The 21178-nt window shown below is 48.8% G+C and overlaps 2 protein-coding genes across 6 annotated transcripts in view; one reads left to right on the top strand and one right to left on the bottom strand.

Moving 5' to 3' along the window:
• INO80C (INO80 complex subunit C) overlaps window positions 1–2612 on the bottom strand; it is a 29031-nt gene extending 26419 nt beyond the window's left edge. The window contains exon 1 of the mRNA XM_085850874.1: window positions 2473–2612. The gene's annotated coding sequence lies outside the window, so the exon portion shown is untranslated. The remainder of the gene's footprint in view (window positions 1–2472) is intronic.
• Window positions 2450–21142, top strand: TMIE (transmembrane inner ear). Of its 5 annotated transcripts, none has more exons than XM_085850867.1 (5): window positions 2459–2680; window positions 17318–17419; window positions 17571–17688; window positions 19385–19531; window positions 20244–21134. In XM_085850867.1, the coding sequence occupies exons 3-5, from the start codon at window positions 17637–17639 to the stop codon at window positions 20633–20635; spliced, it is 591 nt and encodes a 196-aa protein (XP_085706993.1). In that variant the 5' UTR covers window positions 2459–2680; window positions 17318–17419; window positions 17571–17636; the 3' UTR covers window positions 20636–21134. The 5 variants fall into 5 exon arrangements, with proteins under 5 accessions (XP_085706992.1, XP_085706996.1, XP_085706993.1 ...); XM_085850868.1 differs by having other exon boundaries at window positions 2543–2680; window positions 17351–17419; XM_085850866.1 differs by lacking the exon at window positions 17318–17419 and having other exon boundaries at window positions 2450–2680; window positions 20244–21121.
• Window positions 21143–21178: the final 36 nt, after the last annotated feature.

The following is a 21178-nucleotide window of genomic DNA, read 5'->3' as shown; positions in this document are numbered from 1 at the left end:
TCCTCCGGAAATACGTCCCAGTCCACACTCGGGCTCCACGTCACTCCATCGTGCATGACCTCTATCACTATGGCCCAGAGCTCCAGTGCAAACAGGACAACCATCTAACCACCTCAACACCGGATCAAACAACGCCACCATCCACAGACCTCATGGGGCCATCGTCACCAACTCCCCCTGGTGATACTCCTGCATACCAGGACCCACCGATGATGAACGACGACTCGATGCCTTTGGACTATCGGACGCCACTCAACACCTCGCATCTACGAGCACCTGCCTCACAGGTCAAAACACCTGCCACTCCAGTCACAGGTGCTAGAAGCTCGCGTACCCGGCATCCACCTGCATGGCAAACATCAGGTGACTACGACATGACCAGCGTCGTGTTTGGGGCAGAATAACCCCCGGTCCATGTATTGTGTGATGGGTAGTCCACCACAAAATAACTGTTACAACTGGAAGGGCACGCTCGGTGGAGCGCATACCTTCGTACAGGTGAACAGTTTACGTTTTGTATCCCACTGATAGGCCGGACCTGGATTCGGACCTCAACCAAACTCGAATCGGCTTGTTCTTGTCACAGAACCAACTCGTCCACCAAGTTTTGTCATAATCCGTCCACAACCTTCTGAGATATCCTGCTCACAAACAGAGACAGACAAACGAGTGAAAACATAACCTCCGTCCACCTGGATGGCGCAGGTAACCACAGTTAAGGATCAGACTACAATACGGCACTACTTCTTGAACGTGCCTCATGATCGCCACCTTCTTATTGGGGTCAGAGGCGACGGTATTTGTTCCAAGTCTTTCACGAACCTGCTGGCCAGGCCTGACGTTCGACTAAAAATGATTTGGAGAGGAATTTGTAGTTTGTTGAGGGTGCCGGTGATAACTCGCCTCCTCTTCGTGAAAGGCCCGGTGTGACCCCTCACATCCACTGAGGAATGTTTTATCACACGGGATATCCGGCTCCGAGGGATGACCGAACGCACTCTGGTCGAGATTCGAACCCAGGTTCGACCGTTCGGAAGCAGGTGGTGCACGAACTCGACGATATCTTGTCCGACTATTTATGGACCAAACTGGTTATAAACGGCAAATGAAACAATGCCTGTTTAGCAAACAAAGGCCATTTGGCCCAACGTGTCTGCATTGCCGTGCCTACTGTGTGTGTGTGTGTGTGTGTGTGTGTGTGTGTGTGTGTGTGTGTGTGTGTGTGTGTGTGTGTGTGTGTGTGTGTGTGTGTGTGTGTGTGTGTGTGTGTGTGTGTGTGTGTGACAGTGAACACGTGACTTGTTCAAATCACCAAACACGACTCTTCCCACAGTACACCCCTCCCTCCACACACCCCACCCCATCCTCAACACACACACCCCACCCCGTCCTCAACACACACACCATCACGTCCTCCACACACACCCCACCACGCCCTCTACACACCCCACCACGTCCTCCACACACCCCACCACGTCCTCTACACACCCCACCACGTCATCCACACACCCCACCACGTCCTCTACACACCCCACCACGTCATCCACACACCCCACCACGCCCTCTACACACACCATCACGTCCTCCACACACCCCACCACGTCCTCCACACACCCCATCACGTCCTCCACACACACCATCACGTCCTCTACACACACCATCACGTCCTCTACACACACCATCACGTCCTCCACACACACCATCACTTCCTCCACACACACCCCACCCCGTCCTCAACACACACACACACACACACCATCACGTCCTCCACACACACCCCACCACGCCCTCTACACACACCATCACGTCCTCCACACACACCATCACGCCCTCTACACACACCATCACGTCCTCTACACACACCATCACGTCCTCTACACACACCATCACGTCCTCCACACACACCATCACTTCCGCCACACACACCCCACCGCGTCCTCAACACACACACACACACACACCATCACGTCCTCCACACACACCACCACGTCATCCACACACCCCACCACGCCCTCTACACACACCATCACGTCCTCCACACACACCACCACGCCCTCTACACACACCACCACGTCATCCACACACCCCACCACGCCCTCTACACACACCATCACGTCCTCCACACACCCCACCACGTCCTCCACACACACCATCACGTCCTCCACACACACCATCACGTCCTCTACACACACCATCACGTCCTCCACACACACCCCACCACGCCCTCTACACACACCATCACGTCCTCCACACACACCATCACGTCCTCCACACACCATCACGTCCTCCACACACACCCCACCACGCCCTCTACACACCCCCACTCCTCCCTCCACACACACCATCACGTCCTCCACACACACCCCACCTCGCCCTCTACACACCCCCACTCCTCCCTCCACACACACCCCACCTCGCCCTCTACACACACCCCACCCTCAATCCTCTCTCTCCTCCCAGAACATCCACTACCGTGCAGGATCGTTTGTCCAACGGCTGCCGTCCCTCACGGGTCCACTATCCCTCATCCTCCAACCCCTCCCTCTTGTCCTGTCCCCACATCATGGCGATGCTCGTGTGTTCACTCCCGGCTGTAGGTCCACGTCCGCTCCATCTCTCCCTGTCCATCTCCGTCCATCTCATCGCCACTCCCCTCGTCCTATGTCAGATGGACACCCAGGTGGGATATCGCGCTCCCCTTCCCCCTTCCCCCTTCCCCCTTCCCCCTTCCCCCTTCCCCCTTCCCCCACACGGACCGTTCACATATTATCGGGAGACTTTCCTCCGCCACATTATTCCTGATCCTTGAGAACACATCGGGCCCAATCAATACATTTTTGAAATATTGGTTCACGAGCGCCAGAGTGACCACTATATTCGTTATGTCTGTCTGCGTGTCTGTCTGTGTGTGTCTGTCTGCGTGTCTGTCTGTGTGTCTGTCTGTGTGTCTGTCTGTGTGTCTGTGTGTGTGTCTGTGTGTCTGTCTGTGTGTGTGTCTGTGTGTCTGTCTGTGTGTCTGTCTGCGTGTCTGTCTGTGTGTGTGTCTGCGTGTCTGTCTGCGTGTCTGTCTGCGTGTCTGTCTGCGTATCTGTCTGTGTGTCTGTCTGTGTGTCTGTCTGTGTGTGTGTGTCTGTGTGTCTGTCTGTCTGCGTGTCTGTCTGTCTGTGTGTCTGTCTGTGTGTGTGTGTCTGTCTGTGTGTCTGTCTGCGTGTGTCTGTGTGTGTCTGTCTGTGTGTCTGTCTGCGTGTGTGTCTGTGTGTGTGTGTGTGTGTGTGTGTGTGTGTGTGTGTGTGTGTGTGTGTGTGTGTGTGTGTGTGTGTGTGTGTGTGTGTGTGTGTCTGTGCGTCTGTCTGTCTGTCCAGAGCATAACTCGGTGGACTTTGATCCGATCTTGATGAAACTTGGTTATGTGTTCGATATCAATGTCAAGTTGTGTTTTCCTGGATGAGGGCGTGGCCACGCCCATTGTGGGCGGAGCCACGCCCAAAAAATAGCCATTTTTAGGGGATCGTCGGATTAAAAATCTATGTTCTCCTCGGGAATTGACTGAATGGAATGGGTTCTTCGGTATTTGAATAGCAAAATGAATTATCTAAAACTTGTCGTTGTCCGATTTTTCATTTTCGTCCCAAGGTCAAGGTCACAAGGTCAAAAACTTAGAAAATTGCGAATTTTGACATAAAAATCATGACCGCCCAAACTTTGAGAGCGAGGATGACAATATTTTTTATGCATAATCTTGGTCATTCCCCACCTAATGTCTTCAAACCATTTTTCTCTATCTCGAACACCTTGCCCGTGGCACCCCTTCAAATTTGTTTTTACGCTGATTTCATCAAAGTATAGATAATAATCCGAGGAGTGTGAAATGCCATATTGCCTATATGACTTTATATTGTTCCTAGAATGTTCCAGAAGAAGTTTTGCACCAAAGGTCAGAATCCTTGACCTTTGACCTTTAAAGGCCACTAAGGTCAAATTTTCAAAGTTGTGGGAATCGAACTGGGTTTTTGACCTTCTTCGACGAACTAACTCCAATAAGCTATAGCTCGTATCCTGTTTCCTTATTTTAATATCCACAACATTGTATTGTGACCTTTAAAGGTTATGCAAAGGTCAAATTTTGAAAGTTGTTGAACGAAACCGGGTTTTCGACCTTTTGCAGCTAATAACCTGTCACTCGTACCACATCATGTTGATCATTTTTATAACTTGGTCAAACATTATCACATTGTCTCATCCTTGACTTCTGAAACAATCGACATCGTCAAATACCGCTCGTGAACCATCGTCGTCTTCAGACTTGTCATGCTCTACAGGAGGGTCATCTAGTATATCACTAAAACTCTCATCTTGTATGTATGTATGTATGTATGTATGCATGTATGTTCCCGAAATACACCCAAAACGGTTCCCGTTGTGACAGCGGTTGATAAAAAATCATTTCAAAAAAATAAATAAAAGATAGCTCCAGTGAACGATACCGCTGAGGTTGTTTTGGTTGATCAAATTCTCCCGAAGAGTACTTCACTGAATCGGGAATTGATTTTTTAAATAATTTTTTTCGTTGCCCGATTTTAACGAAACTTGTTATTGCGCATAAATGTGATGAAACAAAACGGAGAAAAGAAAGTCGTACAGGAATATCTGTTTTCATACATACATACATGATGAGAGTTTAGTAATATATATATATATATATATATATATATATATATATATATATATATATATATAATATATAGATAGATAGATAATGCATGGCTTTTTGTGAAGACGCATTGTGGGAGGTGCCGAGGTTTTGTGAGCATCGCCAGTCAATGTGATGTTCTTCATCAACGCTGAGAACGTGTCCCTTGTTGATCTGTGTCACTGTCTGTACCTTCAAACCTGGAAGGGACTGTTGTCCTCTTTTCTGATTGGCTGTACTTGGGCCTTGCCTCCATTGTTCAGACCGTTTCACTCCTTCCCAGTAGCAGAAAGCAGTTATTTTGATTTCGAATCGTGGGAATAGTTACTCTTTCCCAGATAAAAAGCTTTTTCTCTTTTATCCTGCTTGTTCAATCATTTCCCCCCACTCGTCCCTGTTTCATATATAGGGCTTGCATCAGTGTGGGTTTTTTTTTGAGAATTTCATTGTTATATTTTGTCCCATATGTGCTCTGTAGAAACCTGGGGGGGGGGGAGTGTTGGGGGTACAAAACACGGAAATAACAGAGGGCAGGCCCATAGGCTCGGCTTCATCGTGGGAGATTCTAATAATGTTGAGTTGAGGACCTTGCTCAGTGTCAAGCTGAGGAAGATGTGAGGCAGGGGACCCAGCACATAAGGGAGAGCAGTACTCCATCAAGCTGCACATGAAAGCCTTGAAGGTGGACAGGAGTTCAGGTGTGCCAAGGAAAGACATTGGACGATGGAGGATGCCCAGTCGGTGGCTGCCTTTGAAATGTTGTTTGCTGAAGAAAGATCATGGCTGCCCGTGAGACCCGGGAGTTTGATTGATGAACTTCTTGAAGAGGATTGTTAAGAAAGTAGATTGGGGGGGGGGGGTGGTGGTGGTGGTAGGAGGAGGTTTCCAGACAGACCTTTCGGAGAGTGAGAATAAGTGATTTGTTGGGATTGAAAGACATATTCCAAGTGTTTGATGTTCGTTTAATGACACTCATCTGCCCTTCAATGTTTGCACACAGCACTGAGGGGGGGGGGGGTGGGGGAAGGAGAGTGAATGTTAAAGATCATTCGGTGTCTTTCACAGAATAGACAAGTTATCGCCGGCACCCTGAATCAATTACTAATCCCTGACAGTCCAACGTCAGGCCTGGCCAGCCAGTTCGTCAAAGACTTGCCCTGGAACCATTTCCCCCAGCTGACACCGCAAGTACGAAGGAATAAATAGGGATTTTTAAAGAAGCGGAGGCACAAGAAGCACAAGAAGAAGAAGAAGAAGACAGTGAGTGAGGGAAGGAGTGACAATTATTCACGGAGCTGTCCATGGTGCTAAACATTGCTCATCCCGTAAAACCGCCAGACTTGTAACCCACAGAATATGAAAACCTATAATTACATCATGACGTCACAATCGAATGATGTCCCAGCCATTAATGCTCCAGTAACCATGGTTAATAACAAAGATTAAATTAAAACTCCTTGTATAGTACTGCCTGGGGTACCCTTGCCTTGCCCGTTGCTGTTCTCATCCTGTTGGCATTTTGAATAAATCAACTGAATTATATACATCCACGACTGTCTATTAAAACACCCAGGTGTGCATACTCAAAGCGGGGACTGCACTTTTGTTTTTAACGGGTGTGTGGGTTAAACATTGACGTGGTCACGTGGGTCGTTTATTAATTATTCACGTTGTGCAACAGTCACAGTCACACCACCAGTCTCGGGTGTACGAGGGACGTTGAAAAAGTCTTGTGAACTGGATTGTCATCCCAAGACACGCCGAGCTTAAAAAAAATTTCTACAGTACACTGGTACAAATTACCAGTACACTGGTACTCATTTCGCCAACCTAGGAAGAATGACAGGCTGAGTCAACCCCACCTGGTGTTAATTAAATGGCTGGCAGGGCCTCAAACTGAAGCCCCTCAGATCCCAAGCCATCTCAACTCCAGGCAACACGGCATCCTTTGGAGTTTCAATAACCATATACAACAAATAAATACACAGTATATTAAATAAATTTCAATTATCTGTTGAAAAAACAGCAAGCAGGAAGTAAAGAGAGAATAAAAGAGAATTTGCTTGGTAAGGTGTGCCAGTGCAGGTGTGCAGGTAAATGCAGAGATGACAGAGTAAAGGTGCGTAGGTGGATATCCACACCTGGAGATGAACGAATCCTTCACTCCGCAGGTATCGATGTCTCAAGTGGAAGTGGCCATCCCTGCATACAGTAGGAGAAGAGAACTTTTCCAGGACATGACCATGGATCACCACTCAAAAGGAGCAGTGGCCAATGGCAAACATGGATTTTACAAGTTTGTGTTTAAACACTGACAGAGTCCAAAAATATGTCAATGAGATCTACCTGACTCTTTATAGAGCATGGGTGCTGCTGAAGCAGTTTCTTGGTAAGGGTTATACTGGGTGGTTTGCCATTGCATTGCCAGCAGTCAGTCAGGGCAGGAATTTGTATTTTGTTCTGGGTGCAGGTGATACCTCACCAGCTCATCCTGAGAGACAAGATCAGATCTTAAACGTTCACCAATTAATGCTAGCAGACTGGACACCCTGCTTAACATCTACCTGAGGGACGGCACACTTTGGAATGCAACACCCTATTCACGGAACTCAAATTCGACAGTTTATAGTCGGGTCGAGAATCAAACCAAGACGAGACAGCTCAAAGACAAATGCAGCGACCTCTGCACCATCCTGTTGGGATGAAAATAAAATAAACTCCATCTTATATTATGGAATCATATTATGGATAAACATATTATGGAATCGGCAAAGCCGAGAAGAGAACGTATAATTCTTCTTTCATTCGCACCATAAATATAATATTACCTCAACATTACCTTCACAACAACAACTACACCGCCGAGAACAGGATCTCATCTGAAAAAATAAATATTACCTCAACATTACCTTCACAACAACAACTACACCGCCTGGAACAGGATCTCATCTAAAAAAAATAATATTACCTCAACATTACCTTCACAACGACAACTACACCGCCTAGAACAGGATCTCATCTGAAAAAATAAATATTACCTCAACATTACCTTCACAACGACAACTACACCGCCGAGAACACGATCTCATCTAAAAAAAATAATATTACCTCAACATTACCTTCACAACGACAACTACACTGCCTAGAACAGGATCGCATCTGAAAAAATAAATATTACCTCAACATTACCTTCACAACAACAACTACACCACCTGGAACAGGATCTCATCTAAAAAAAAAAAATAATATTACCTCAACATTATACCTCAACATTACCTTCACAACGACAACTACATCGCCTAGAACAGGATCTCATCTGAAAAAAATAAATATTACCTCAACATAACCTTCACAACGACAACTACACCGCCGAGAACAGGATCTCATCTAAAAAGATATATATTACCTCAACATTATACCTCAACATTACCTTCACAACGACAACTACACCGCCTAGAACAGGATCTCATCTGAAAAAATATATATATATATATATATATATATATATATATATATATATATATATTACCTCAACATTATACCTCAACATTACCTTCACAACAACAACTACACCGCCGAGAACAGGATCTCATCTAAAAAAATAAATATTACCTCAACATAACCTTCACAACGACAACTACACCGCCGAGAACAGGATCTCATCTAAAAAAAATAAAATAATATATATATATATATATATATATATATATATTACCTCAACATTACCTTCACAACGACAACTACACCACCGAGAACAGGATCTCATCTAAAAAAAAATATATATATATATAGTGTTGCGGTATTCGCGCCCGCCGGCGTGCTGACGGCCACGTAACTCGAATCGCGGCACGTCGCCCACCGGACGGACAATCCAGTCGTGACCCTCTCGGACTAACGCCGGGAACCAGTCACGGGTGGACCTTTCGGTCTCACCGCGATCGAGCCAATCAGCCCCCGCGTGGGATAGGGTTGCTCGCCAAATTCGACCTACCTAAGTACCCACGCGGAGGGTAGACCGGGCGATCGCACCTCGCCGCAGGTCGACTTCGGACACGGGCCACTTAAGCGACCCGTTCCGTACTATCAGAATAACCGAGCGGTGTTATCGTCGACCTCGACGGTTCGATTAATTATCGGGCGTACTCAGCCCACTACCAACCCTTTACGTGAAGCAAGATGAGGATTCAAATGGAGAAATGACGAAGCGAAGCGGGAAACAGTTCAACACAAAGCACATTTATTCGCGGCACACGGGAAGCACACATATACAATTCCACCAAATGCACACAGAAAAGACACAATGCAATTTACACAAAAAGCAAATATAAAAGAGAAACACAATGCAGAGCTAATACCGACTACCGAGCACACGGCAACACTTATACAATTCTACTTCACAGACGGCGCCGACAACACATACCCAAAACCAAGGAAAAGAAATACCCTCAAGGATGAGGCGGGCCTGAGGCCGAGACCGGGTCGGCCTACCCGTCTGGTGATGAGACGAGGAGCGGCGATGGTGCCTCAACTCCGCGGGCCTCGCGGACAGTGTCTGGTAGGGGGTGGGAAAGGGGCCCCCTTAGTCGCACTATCTCAGCGCGGGGGGAAACAGGAGGGGGTTGCTGATGCTCGGGGTATAGAGGATCTTTATTATCCCGCGACGAGCGTCTCCACCTCGGCCAGGTCGCGCTGTCGGCCTCCCTCGGGTGCAGATTCCTGCACGACGCGAGCACCCCCTCGTCTGGTGTCGCCGCCTTTCCACAGCTCCGTCCCCTCCGTTCCGACTCCAACGCACACGACGACCAGCAGCTCCACCGCCCGCGAAGTCTTGACTCTCTGTTTCCGACTCTCCTACTCTCCTACTCTCCGCCTCTCGACTCCCCTCCTCACTTCTTCTCCTCCTCTGGACTCTCCTGACTCTGCTCTTCTCCTCTGACTGACGAACACGGTCCTTTTATCCCCCCGTAGCTTCGCCTTTGACCCCCTCCCTTTGACCTTTCACCTCGCTCCCCATTGGCCCGAGAAAAAGTGGGCGTGAAGGCTTTTTGATCCATAAATTTGCATATATCGATCGCCCTGGGGGCGGGGCCAATTCGCCCCTCGCTCACCGATTGGACGGCAAAAAGTGGGCGTGTGTCGTTTTTGATCCGTTTTTGAAGCACAAAATCCGTGATTTTGTACACGCTGTTCGGCGCGCGCCCTGCACGAGTCCAACACCGGTACCCACAGGCGGCGCAAGAACGGTGGCGATGCGGCGGTTGCGAAGTGTGACGTGAAGGTCGTGGCGGTTGTGGTGAAGCGGTGGTTGGTGGTGGTGCTCATGGCGGTTGGTCCAAAATAAAGATAGTAAAAGAAAAACGGCTATCCTGAAGAGTCGCAGCACGCATAAATGACATGTATTCCCACTAGACAACGGGTTTGGGCCTAACTACACATATACTTGCCGAGATACCTCACCTAAGGGACCTGAATGGTGGTTTGCGAATTTGGTAACCACAACACTACCCCCTCCCCTTTTTACAGACTCGTCCCGAGTCGTCAAATTTTCGTGTGCCATCATGTGTAGTTTTCCCCTAGTACATTTTACCTACGGATCCCTGAGTGCGACATTCATGGTATTCGTGTCCCCAAAATAAATAACCTGAGGGCTGCGTAACGACCTAAACAAACTCACTCACACGGACGACTTAAATAAAATTGCCGGCGCTAGACATACATGCCGGGGGCGCACCCATATTTACAGTACATCTTAACCTTAACTTACAAATTTTACACTAAACCATGGCCCAGGATCATTGAACTCTGCAAAAGAAAAGCAGTTAGCAGGGAGCCAGGCTGCCCGCATGCAGTCTCTGGCTCAAACAATGCAGGTGACGGGGAACGTGGCCGGCTGCTCACACGCAGTCCAAGGCCTTCCTTTTTGAACTGAACGCAGTGAACCACAACGGTGCATGGGCTGCACAAACGCAGTCTCCGTGCCAGCTCAAGTGGCACACGCAATGAACACAACGAATGGATGGATGAATGGATGGACGCAAACACGGTGCACGGGCCGTCACTGCAGGCCCGTGTTGTAGCTGCCAACAGGGCAGTTCTTGCAGCTTGCAAACTGTTGCCTTCTGATCCTGGCGCACATGGAAATGAACAGGGGGGGGGGGGCAAAGCAAAAATTGAACGGGGCTGGTGAACATGGGCAGTGGGCATGGCATGGCAAAGGTGCAGGCAACACAGCCCGCAGAAGAAGGCCGCTGCAGGCAAACACAGCCGCAGAACCAGGCCGTTGCAGGCAAACACAGCCCGCAGATGAACTGGCCGGCACAGGCCTTGAAGTACCACAGCTGCAGATGAAGCTGGCCAGCTTTTGCCGTCAGTGGAAGTTGGTGGAGGGAGTGCGGTGGTGCTGGCCACTTGGAAGGCGGGCTCGGACCTACCTACCTGTCTCCCTCCCACCTATCTCCTTTGCCTGTCACTGTACATACCCACTCCCTGAATTTGTGAAAAACCAATTTAGCCCCAACTTTTTTTTTTTGTTGTTGTTTTTATTTTTACTCCCCCACTATAAATCGTCCCCTAACCCCCTTTATCGTCTTTGTTCGGCTAACCTATCCTGTCACCTAGCCTACTCCCAACCCCTACGTTCCCTTCCCGGAGGGGAATAAGGGAGAGCTAACGTCCTGTGCCGAGGCCCAACGAAGCCTCAGAATGGCCTCCCCAGAGTTCAGCGATCTATAACCCAAGTGGGTCCAGCGGCCCACAACGAGAGCGAGGGGATGGATGGTGCGGAGGGGTACATCTCCTAATCTACCCTATCCATTTAACTGCTAAACTACCCCGGGGCTTTCAACAAGCGCCTCTCGCTTAAACTATTGGTTCTAACAACCCAGATTCCCGTCGCCTGTGTTGGTGTCCTTACAATTTCGGGCCTCGCCCCCCAATTTTCTCTCCGTGCCCTCACACGGTCTCATGGCTGGGACACGTGGCTCCCTTTGGCAGGCACGACCCTCTGCCGAATCTCCCGCTATGGCACCTCCGGGCACTACACTGCCTCCGAGCCTACCAGCTCCCTAACACCGGGGAGTGCCCCCCATGGCACCTCCCCTGAAACGCACACATGGCAGGCCGGCCTCCCGGGCTCCTTTCCGAGGGTCACCCGTGCCCACAACACTGCCCACGCGGCTAATGGCGCCCCGGGCCCCCGCACCAAGCAGGCGCACCCGTGCCCACTACTCTATCCCGGCCCCCCATGGGCCCTTGGCCTACCACGGCCGACTAGCCTGGTGCCCGGGGTACCCACTCAGCGATACTCACCTTTCGCAGCCACGCTCCCAAGCCCGTCAACAGGGCTCCTGCACCCCTCCAAATGGGTTTCGAGCCTACACTCCCACCAACAACAAAACGACCTCCATTTTTCAATTTGACTAACCCAGCTAACTCACTTTACTCTGACCCCGGGGTCCCTTGGGCAGGAGTCACTCCTCCCCCCAATCACTCATCGCACCATGCATTCCCCATTCACTCCATACACACAGACCCGCTGGCCTCACTCACTCACCAAGCACATGCTTCCACTTCACTCACCAACTCTTCAACACACACACCGCTGAACTCTGCCATCCTTCTCACTACCTCCCCTAACTAACTCGTGCTCCCACGTCGTCCCTTAAACTATAGCACGTTCCATTTAACACTACGTAGCTAAGCGACGTCCCCTCTACACATTCACTGCCTGTCACTGTCTCAAATGTAATCCCATTTTATTTCCCAACCTAAATCTGGCTACAATCCCTCTAACTAATCCATTCCACGGACTCCATGAGGACTTACCCCTGCCCCATGAAGTCGGTCTAACTAAGCTAACCCTTCCCCCTAACTAGTTTCCATCCTGTGCCCAAGGTAAGGGGGTCTTTCACCCCTTGCCCAGGAATCCTGTACACCCGAAAGTGAGGCTTGCTTTTTTTTTTTTTCCATGCGCAGAACCTGCGCGGCAACTCAGAGCTCGCGCACTTTGCACCTGCCCGTGACGTCATGCAGCTGCACGTGTTCCTCGTCCCTCCTTGGACGGTACCATCCGGCAGAGATACCACTCCTGCCGGATTCCAACCACACGTGCAGCCATGACGTCACCGTGCGCATAAAAAAAACACAAGCCCCACGTCTCGAGGGGTTTCCCACGCGAACACATGTGCTTTGCCCGTTGGAGCTTAACACACACGATCGCGTGGAGAACCCGTCCGGTCCAAATCCGTTTACCTGCCTAAACTTTGTCCGTCCGCGGGATCGGCAAATCCACCGCGTGCGTTTCCGGACCGGGACTTCACTCTCGCAAGCGAGCACGTGGTGGTCTCGTGCGTTGCACAGCACGAACCGCGTGCTCACTGCTGGGTGAACCCGGCACGGTCCCCGAAACAACTACAGCCGCTACTCGGCTTTCTTTCTTCTCATGTCGCCGTCTCCGTCTCCATTCAACCCACGCACACCTGCGTGTTACGACGCACACAGTCCACTCCATCACATTCACACCGGGAGACGCGGCTGCGTGCTCCCTCATGCCAACCGACATCTCCCTCACATACCGCTCTCTCACACACACGGTCTCCCTTGCACACAGCGACCTTGCACACGGCCGTTCACTCACGCGTGCGGGGGCACTCATCCGCGGTGCCTCATCCACACACCGTGCCCCACTCATACACGCGGGGGCACTCAACCGCGGTGTCTCATCCATACTCCGTGCCTCACTCACACACGCGGGGGCACTCACCCGCGGTACCTCACTCATACACACGGCGACACTCAAACACGGGGTCGCTTCCACACACGGGGACGCACTCAAACCTTGCACCACACACACAGGGACAACCACACTGGGGATTCGTGTCCCCACAAGGGTCTCCGGGGCCTCTATACCCCCCAAGCTCTCCGTGCACCTGTCCACAGCACTCCTCCCCTCAACCTCGCAAAGCACGACCGAACTCACCTGGTCGTGACTCTCCTCAAGGGGGCATACTCCCTCCCCTCGTTCCTGGAGGAGGCCATCCAACTGCTCGCACTGGGTCCCTACACAGTCCGCCAGCTCACCCCCATTGTCCTCCACTACCTCCGTGTGTGTGTGCGCGTCACTTACCCCGTCTTCATCGTCTTTATTGGTCTCTGCTTCTTTCTGGCGTCTTTCCCTTATCTTTGTGTAGGTCAACCTTGCTTTCTCTTTAAGTCGCTCGTAATTTGGAGGGAATCGGGGGTCGCTTCTCTCACCCCTGGACCGATTCCCGTGAATTTAGCCGGAGACAGGAGAGCCCGTTTTCCTGTTCTCCGATACCAGTGCCGCGAGGAGGGCGATGAGTTTATATCGCACGACCTGACACCAGTGTTGCGGTATTCGCGCCCGCCGGCGTGCTGACGGCCACGTAACTCGAATCGCGGCACGTCGCCCACCGGACGGACAATCCAGTCGTGACCCTCTCGGACTAACGCCGGGAACCAGTCACGGGTGGACCTTTCGGTCTCACCGCGATCGAGCCAATCAGCCCCCGCGTGGGATAGGGTTGCTCGCCAAATTCGACCTACCTAAGTACCCACGCGGAGGGTAGACCGGGCGATCGCACCTCGCCGCAGGTCGACTTCGGACACGGGCCACTTAGGCGACCCGTTCCGTACTATCAGAATAACCGAGCGGTGTTATCGTCGACCTCGACGGTTCGATTAATTATCGGGCGTACTCAGCCCACTACCAACCCTTTACGTGAAGCAAGATGAGGATTCAATGGGAGAAATGACGAAGCGAAGCGGGAAACAGTTCAACACAGAGCACATTTATTCGCGGCACACGGGAAGCACACATATACAATTCCACCAAATGCACACAGAAAAGAAAAACACAATGCAATTTACACAAAAAGCAAATATAAAAGAGAAACACAATGCAGAGCTAATACCGACTACCGAGCACACGGCAACACTTATACAATTCTACTTCACAGACGGCGCCGACAACACATACCCAAAACCAAGGAAAAGAAATACCCTCAAGGATGAGGCGGGCCTGAGGCCGAGACCGGGTCGGCCTACCCGTCTGGTGATGAGACGAGGAGCGGCGATGGTGCCTCAACTCCGCGGGCCTCGCGGACAGTCTCTGGTAAGGGGTGGGAAAGGGGCCCCCTTGGTCGCACTATCTCAGCGCGGGGGGGGGGAAACAGGAGGGGGTTGCTGATGCTCGGGGTATAGAGGATCTTTATTATCCCGCGACGAGCGTCTCCACCTCGGCCAGGTTGCGCTGTCGGCCTCCCTCGGGTGCAGCTTCCTGCACGACGCGAGCACCCCCTCGTCTGGTGTCGCCGCCTTTCCACAGCTCCGTCCCCTCCGTTCCGACTCCAACGCACACGACGACCAGCAGCTCCACCGCCCGCGAAGTCTTGACTCTCTGTTTCCGACTCTCCTACTCTCCTACTCTCCGCCTCTCGACTCCCCTCCTCACTTCTTCTCCTCCTCCTCCTCTGGACTCTCCTGACTCTGCTCCTGCTCCTCTCCTCTCCTCTCCTCTCCTCTCCTCTCCTCTCCTCTCCTCTCCTCTCCTCTCCTCTCCCTGACGAACACGGTCCTTTTATCCCCCCCGTAGCTTCGCCTTTGACCCCCTCCCCTTGACCTTTCACCTCGCTCCCCACTGGCCCGACACAAAGTGGCCGTGCAGGCTTTTTGCTCCATAAATTTGCATATATCGATCGCCCTGGGGGCGGGGCCAATTCGCCCCTCGCTCACCGATTGGACGGCAAAAAGTGGGCGTGTGTCGTTTTTGATCCGTTTTTGAAGCACAAAATCCGTGATTTTGTACACGCTGTTCGGCGCGCGCCCTGCACGAGTCCAACACCGGTACCCACAGGCGGCGCAAGAACGGTGGCGATGCGACGGTTGCGAAGTGTGACGTGAAGGTCGTGGCGGTTGTGGTGAAGCGGTGGTTGGTGGTGGTAATCATGGCGGTTGGTCCAAAATAAAGATAGTAAAAGAAAAACGGCTATCCTGAAGAGTCGCAGCACGCATAAATGACATGTATTCCCACTAGACAACGGGTTTGGGCCTAACTACACATATACTTGCCGAGATACCTCACCTAAGGGACCTGAATCGTGGTTTGCGAATTTGGTAACCACAACAATATATATATATATATATATATATATATATATATATATATATATATATATATATATATATATATATATATATATATATATATATATATATATATATATATATATATATATATATTACCTCAACATTACCTTCACAACGACAACTACATCGCCTAGAACAGGATCTCATCTAAAAAAATTAATACTAGAAGCGAACGTAGAATTCTTCTTACATTCGCTTCTGACTTTACCTATAACTTGTTCACAACTGTAAACGCAATTTCCGGTTACTTCGGCCTGGATTCGTGATCAGCGATCAAATAATGTAAATCACAATTAAAAATTATTTTTTGATGATGCAGGAGATATCTTTATTAAAATCAGTGGAGGAAATATACACCATGTCTGATATTATTTGGGTCTTTCATGTCTCCGACGATGCCTTTATCTCACGGCATGCATCCTTCCCCATGACAAAAACCGGAAACAAACAAACAAAAAAAACCGGAAGCAAGAAAAAAACGGAAGCAAAAGGGTCATAGCCAATGACACGGATTCACAATTGCCAGGGTATTGTGTTGTTGTTGTTTCCTATTCTCTCATGTGCACACGTTAAGTATGAAGCTCTCACTACGTTCGCTATTATTACGTGTAAGGTACGGAGTTAGGTGGGGGGTGATCCAGAGCTAGAATGTGTGAAGAATAGTATGGACCGTGTGCTCGAGTAGGTTGGATTTTCATCTATACTAAGGACATGTTGGGGTTAAGTTGTACTTTATATGTGCACTGAGAAGGCAGTGACCCTCCATCATAGATCCGTTAGGGTCAGAATGTCTTGTGTGGACCTCCTGTACTGGCGAGGTGAACGACTTGAGGTAAGTGAAAATGAGCAGGTAAAAGCACAGCACTATGGGCAGGGCTTGGGGAATTTCTCCACTGTCCGCTTCCGGCAGAACCACACACGCGGCTGGATAGTAAGCCATAGAGAGCCCTGTAATGGATGCAGGACACGCTTGCAGAGATGTCGCTCCGTGCGGCAGAACGGCCAATTGCAGGACTAGCCGCATGCTGGAAGGCGGGCCCAATTACTTAAAAGCCACGTCCATGCATGCACTGCAGATATCATCTCTCTCTTCGGGCAGCTTCGCCCACGAGCATTGGGCTCTCTGCCTGGACTCTGCGGAGATACCAATTCACTTGCCCAAGTCCTCGCCTGTCCCCTTTGTTGTGTAAGTCAATGTGGTGGCGCCATAAGCGGGGTTTTAGTTTCCCCCTGTATTAAGTACATGTGCTCCCTTATTTGTTGTCTTTTGAATGTCAGGTCTGTCCATTTATTTATTATTAGTGTCTTGTCTTCCCTCCTGTATTTCTCTTTCACCAAACCATTTTATTTACAAGATTTGTGTTGGCGCCTTCCGCACATGGGAAAAACCACCCGGTTCGGAATACGATTGACCGACCTTAGGGACATACTAAATTGTAACAGGTATTCCCACTATTACAGTGTCGCGAGATAAGCAAGTGCGTCCATTTGCAGAGGACTTAAACCTCCAGCGCAGAGGGTCTGCACTCACGGAACTTCAACACCTTCAGCAAATGACTGAATGTGGGTATTATCAATTAGTTGGTACACAATGCATTTACGTTCAGGAAAGCAACATTTGGAACCGAAAATAGCAACAGACCTTGTCAAAAATTTAAATAATATAATCGGTGATAGAGAGCATCATAAGGACATCACGGGTGCTGCCCCGCAGAACGCAGGAACGCAAAGGCCACAGAAGAATGAGCCGGTGACCTCGGAAACGGTTGTCTTCTGGGGAATGCGGTTGTGGCAGGTTGTGGGTGTGTTTTCCCTGGGAGCTCTTGCTGTAGGTGAGTTTATACAGTATACATTCCCTGCATCCTTCACAATTTTATATCATTTTCCATCCTCACCTCTCCCCAACCCCCTCTCCTTCTCCACCCCTACTCTCTCTCTCTCTCTCTCTCTCTCTCTCTCTCTCTCTCTCTCTCTCTCTCTCTCTCTCTCTCTCTCTCTCTCTCTCTCTCTCTCTCTCTCTCTCTCTCCAACCCCACTTTTTTCTCTCCATCATTGCCTTTTTTCCTTTCCTCAATTTTTTTTTCCATTTAACCCCCTCAACTGATCCGGATCTTCACCAAAATTTAATCAATTCGGCCTTCTCACACACCCAACCTCTTCACCAAATTTCGTCTGAATCCATTAACAACTTTTTGAGATATCCTGTTCACAAACAAAACAAACAAACAAACAAACAGACGGACCTGACAGTGATGAAAGCATAAACTCCATCCACCATCGGTGGCAGAGATAAATACAGAGTTCATAGAACACCTTACCCTGCAGTGTCTTGAGAAACAAGGACATGGGCGGGGTCTACCAGCAGCAAATTTGATTGGTCGTGATGAATTAAAATGCCGTAATACTTTGTCCAAGTACGACTAAAGGGAAGAGTTTAGAAAGTGTCAAAAAGGTGATTTGTGTCCAACAGTATTCACGTTCGGTGTCGGACCCCGCTATTCGCGGATTCGTGGTTTATAAAATGTGACCTGTTTCCACATTCGCGGCCCTGTACTTCGCATATTCACGTGTTTTTTTTTATCGCGGGCGTATTGGTGGCTTATTGTTTTTTTTAAATTTATTTTGCATTTCTGCTGTTTTACATGGGCGTATTCATACTTTTTTGCAGGATTATTCGCGTTTTTTTCATGGGATTTTTGATTTCACCAACCACCGGGAACCTATCCTCCTTTTTTCCCATTGAAACAATTCCCCGCTATTCGCAGATTCAACATTCACAGCATTTTCCAGGAACGTATCTCCCACAAGTAGCGGGGTCCAACAGTTTAAGTCAATTGAAATAAAATAAAGATTTTAAAGGTTGTAGAAAAAAAAAGTTACGATTCAGAAGTTTACCGCCATGGATGCAGCATGTTTTACACCACCCGATCTAACACGTTACATTAGTTATTTGTGCCTGTTGTTTGCATCCTTCATCCTTAAAAACAGTAAGCTTCATGGTTGGAATGATTTTCAATTTTGTTTCACTGCCAGACAGGCAGTCAGAGTAAAAAAAAGATTGTTTTACCCTCTCTTTGCGCCTGTGTGATCGGGATGAATTCAGAGCCAAAGTACTGTGAAACAGCAGGTTCGCTTTCTGATTCATGCTCCGATTAGTGTTCATAATATAACATTGAATTCAAGTAAAGTTGTTCCTCAATCATGAACTGACGTTTGTATACAAACGGAAGGACGGATGGGCAGACAGACAGACAGAAGTGAACCAATTGCTTTAAACCCCACTTTTTGCTTAACATGTGTGGGGTAATAAATCAATGGCTACTTCTTTTGTTGATGTTTGTGTTTTTTATCCTTGCGTATGTTTTGTTGGTGTTTTACAGTTCACAAAAAAAAATCATTTCGTGGTCATTTTTAGGGGCCGCCACACGAGTTCCAACACAAATATTTGCGGCCATAATTAGAGTGATGAACTCGCTGAAGTGGTTTGCTTACGTCATAAAACCAACATGGCTGCTTTTGATCCGACAGTCATAACTCTTTGCTGCATGTTCAAGTGCCGCATCCCACGGACTAAGAAGGAGATTGAAGCGAGATACCAACAACGTCAGGCTGCCAAGAAATACGCCAGTAGTCTGGAGAGTGTTCCACCTCTCAGTGCAATCACCGTCACCCCAGGTTTGATTCCTGCATTATCCACAATTTTTATTTTTTTGCCTTGGAGGTTTTTCACTTTGCTCTTCATGTCTCTTCTTTCTGTTTGATATTTTTTTCCCCTTCTTCTTTATTCTTCACTTTCTTCCCAGATTCTGTCCCGCTCCAGACTCTTTCTGGACAGGTTCGGTCGTAGAACAGGTGCTTGTGGCCACCACCACTCAGCAACCGTCTCTCTCCAGGGTTGCTCCTGGTTTTTCGTGACCACATTACGTTACCGAGCTTTAACAGTTACATTAAGGAGCACTTTCCACAAGTCGTGCCATTTCATTCCCTGCGATGTTCAAAGTGATGTTTTTCAGTCTCTTGCCTGTTATTTTTGTTTCACTTGGGCAACTTTTTTCACTGTTATTTTTAACTTCTCAAATGTATAACATTGGTCCCTAAATCTCATGCGTTGATCTTACACTGTCTGCTCTGTGTGGCAGTGACTGACGAATTGTCAACACAATCAGTAACCAGACTAAGTTCGACTCGTATGAGATTAAACCTCTAAGGAAATGAAACCTTTGTCTCAGCATCTGACTCTTTTTCTTCCACTTCATGACATTCCTTTTAGTCACTCTCAAACCTAATTTGTTGTTCTGCCTTTGTTTTCTCTTCAGATATTTTTCTCCACATATTCCACCTTCCTGCTTAACTGACCCACTTCACTCACCCACCTCCATCCCATCAGGTGCCACAACAACAGGTGATGCCAGTGTGGATGGAAACGGTGCAATGGCAACAGTGACGGAGAACAATCCTGCAAGCCCCAGCGGCCAAAAACATGGCAGAAGAGACAGGGACAGAGAGAATGCTGGAGAAGGAGGTGAAAGAGACAAACCAAACAGGGAGACTGATAAGGGAGTTACAAAAGATAAAGGGGTTCAACAAGACAGAGGGACAACAAAAGCAAAGGGAATGGGAAGGCAAAGAGAGACTGAAGCACAAAGAGGGGAACATAAACGGAAGGATATTTTACCTGGAGTTCCAAACAGACAAGAAGGGAAGAAGGGAGTTTTGGAAAAAGACCGTTTCGTGGAGAGGGGACGGAGAGGCAGGGGTGAAGGGACTCTAGGAGAGTGAAAGACTAGGGATGCACGATCTTAAGCTCGGCCTTCTTTACTTAAATTATCTTGCTTATCAAGATTGTACTTTTTTATGTCCATATATTTCTGATCTCAATCAACTTCTTCCCCATCCTCCACCAACCATTCTTAAATTTAAGAGGCAGCGTGCTGTCGAAGTAGTGTCATGGGCAAGGAGTACAGTCAGTGGTTTGCTCTTGCTTTCCCAACAGAAATCCAGGGCAAATATTTGGAGTATGGACAGAATACTGGCACACAAAGTCTCCCTATTATCGAAAGGCATCATGGAACGTTTCATGTCCACATGTTAGGGCTAGCAGGTGGGATATTCAGCTTTATGTTCCCTTAAAAAAGAACAGCAGATTCTAGGATACAATGGCCCTTCTGGAGGTGGGCAGTTTGTAACTGTACTCTACTTTGTTGTGAGTTGAAACGAGAGTATGCCACTTCTGAACTCTCCTGTGAGTAATGACGTAATAAATAAGTCTGGGGCCTCCACTTGCACATGGTTCCTATATTGTTACATCATTTACAGAAATCC

Source organism: Eptatretus burgeri, chromosome 13 (genome assembly GCF_056783735.1).
Source record: "Eptatretus burgeri isolate ZD-2024b chromosome 13, Ebu_testis_v1, whole genome shotgun sequence".
In the NCBI taxonomy this organism is placed as follows: domain Eukaryota; kingdom Metazoa; phylum Chordata; class Myxini; order Myxiniformes; family Myxinidae; genus Eptatretus; species Eptatretus burgeri.
The sequence above is the reverse complement of the archived record's forward strand: the minus strand, read 5'-3'. Positions and strand labels throughout refer to the sequence as shown.

What these genes read in the sequence shown, in the direction of transcription:
- TMIE (XM_085850866.1), top strand. Translation starts at nt 2,564, where the DNA reads ATGGCGATGCTCGTGTGTTCACTCCCGGCTGTAGGTCCACGTCCGCTC. An exon ending in TATGTCAGATGGACACCCAG is followed by an intron (nt 2,681 to 17,570) that starts GTGGGATATCGC and finishes GCTGCCCCGCAG; the next exon opens with AACGCAGGAACGCAAAGGCC. An exon ending in CCTGGGAGCTCTTGCTGTAG is followed by an intron (nt 17,689 to 19,384) that starts GTGAGTTTATAC and finishes TTGATCCGACAG; the next exon opens with TCATAACTCTTTGCTGCATG.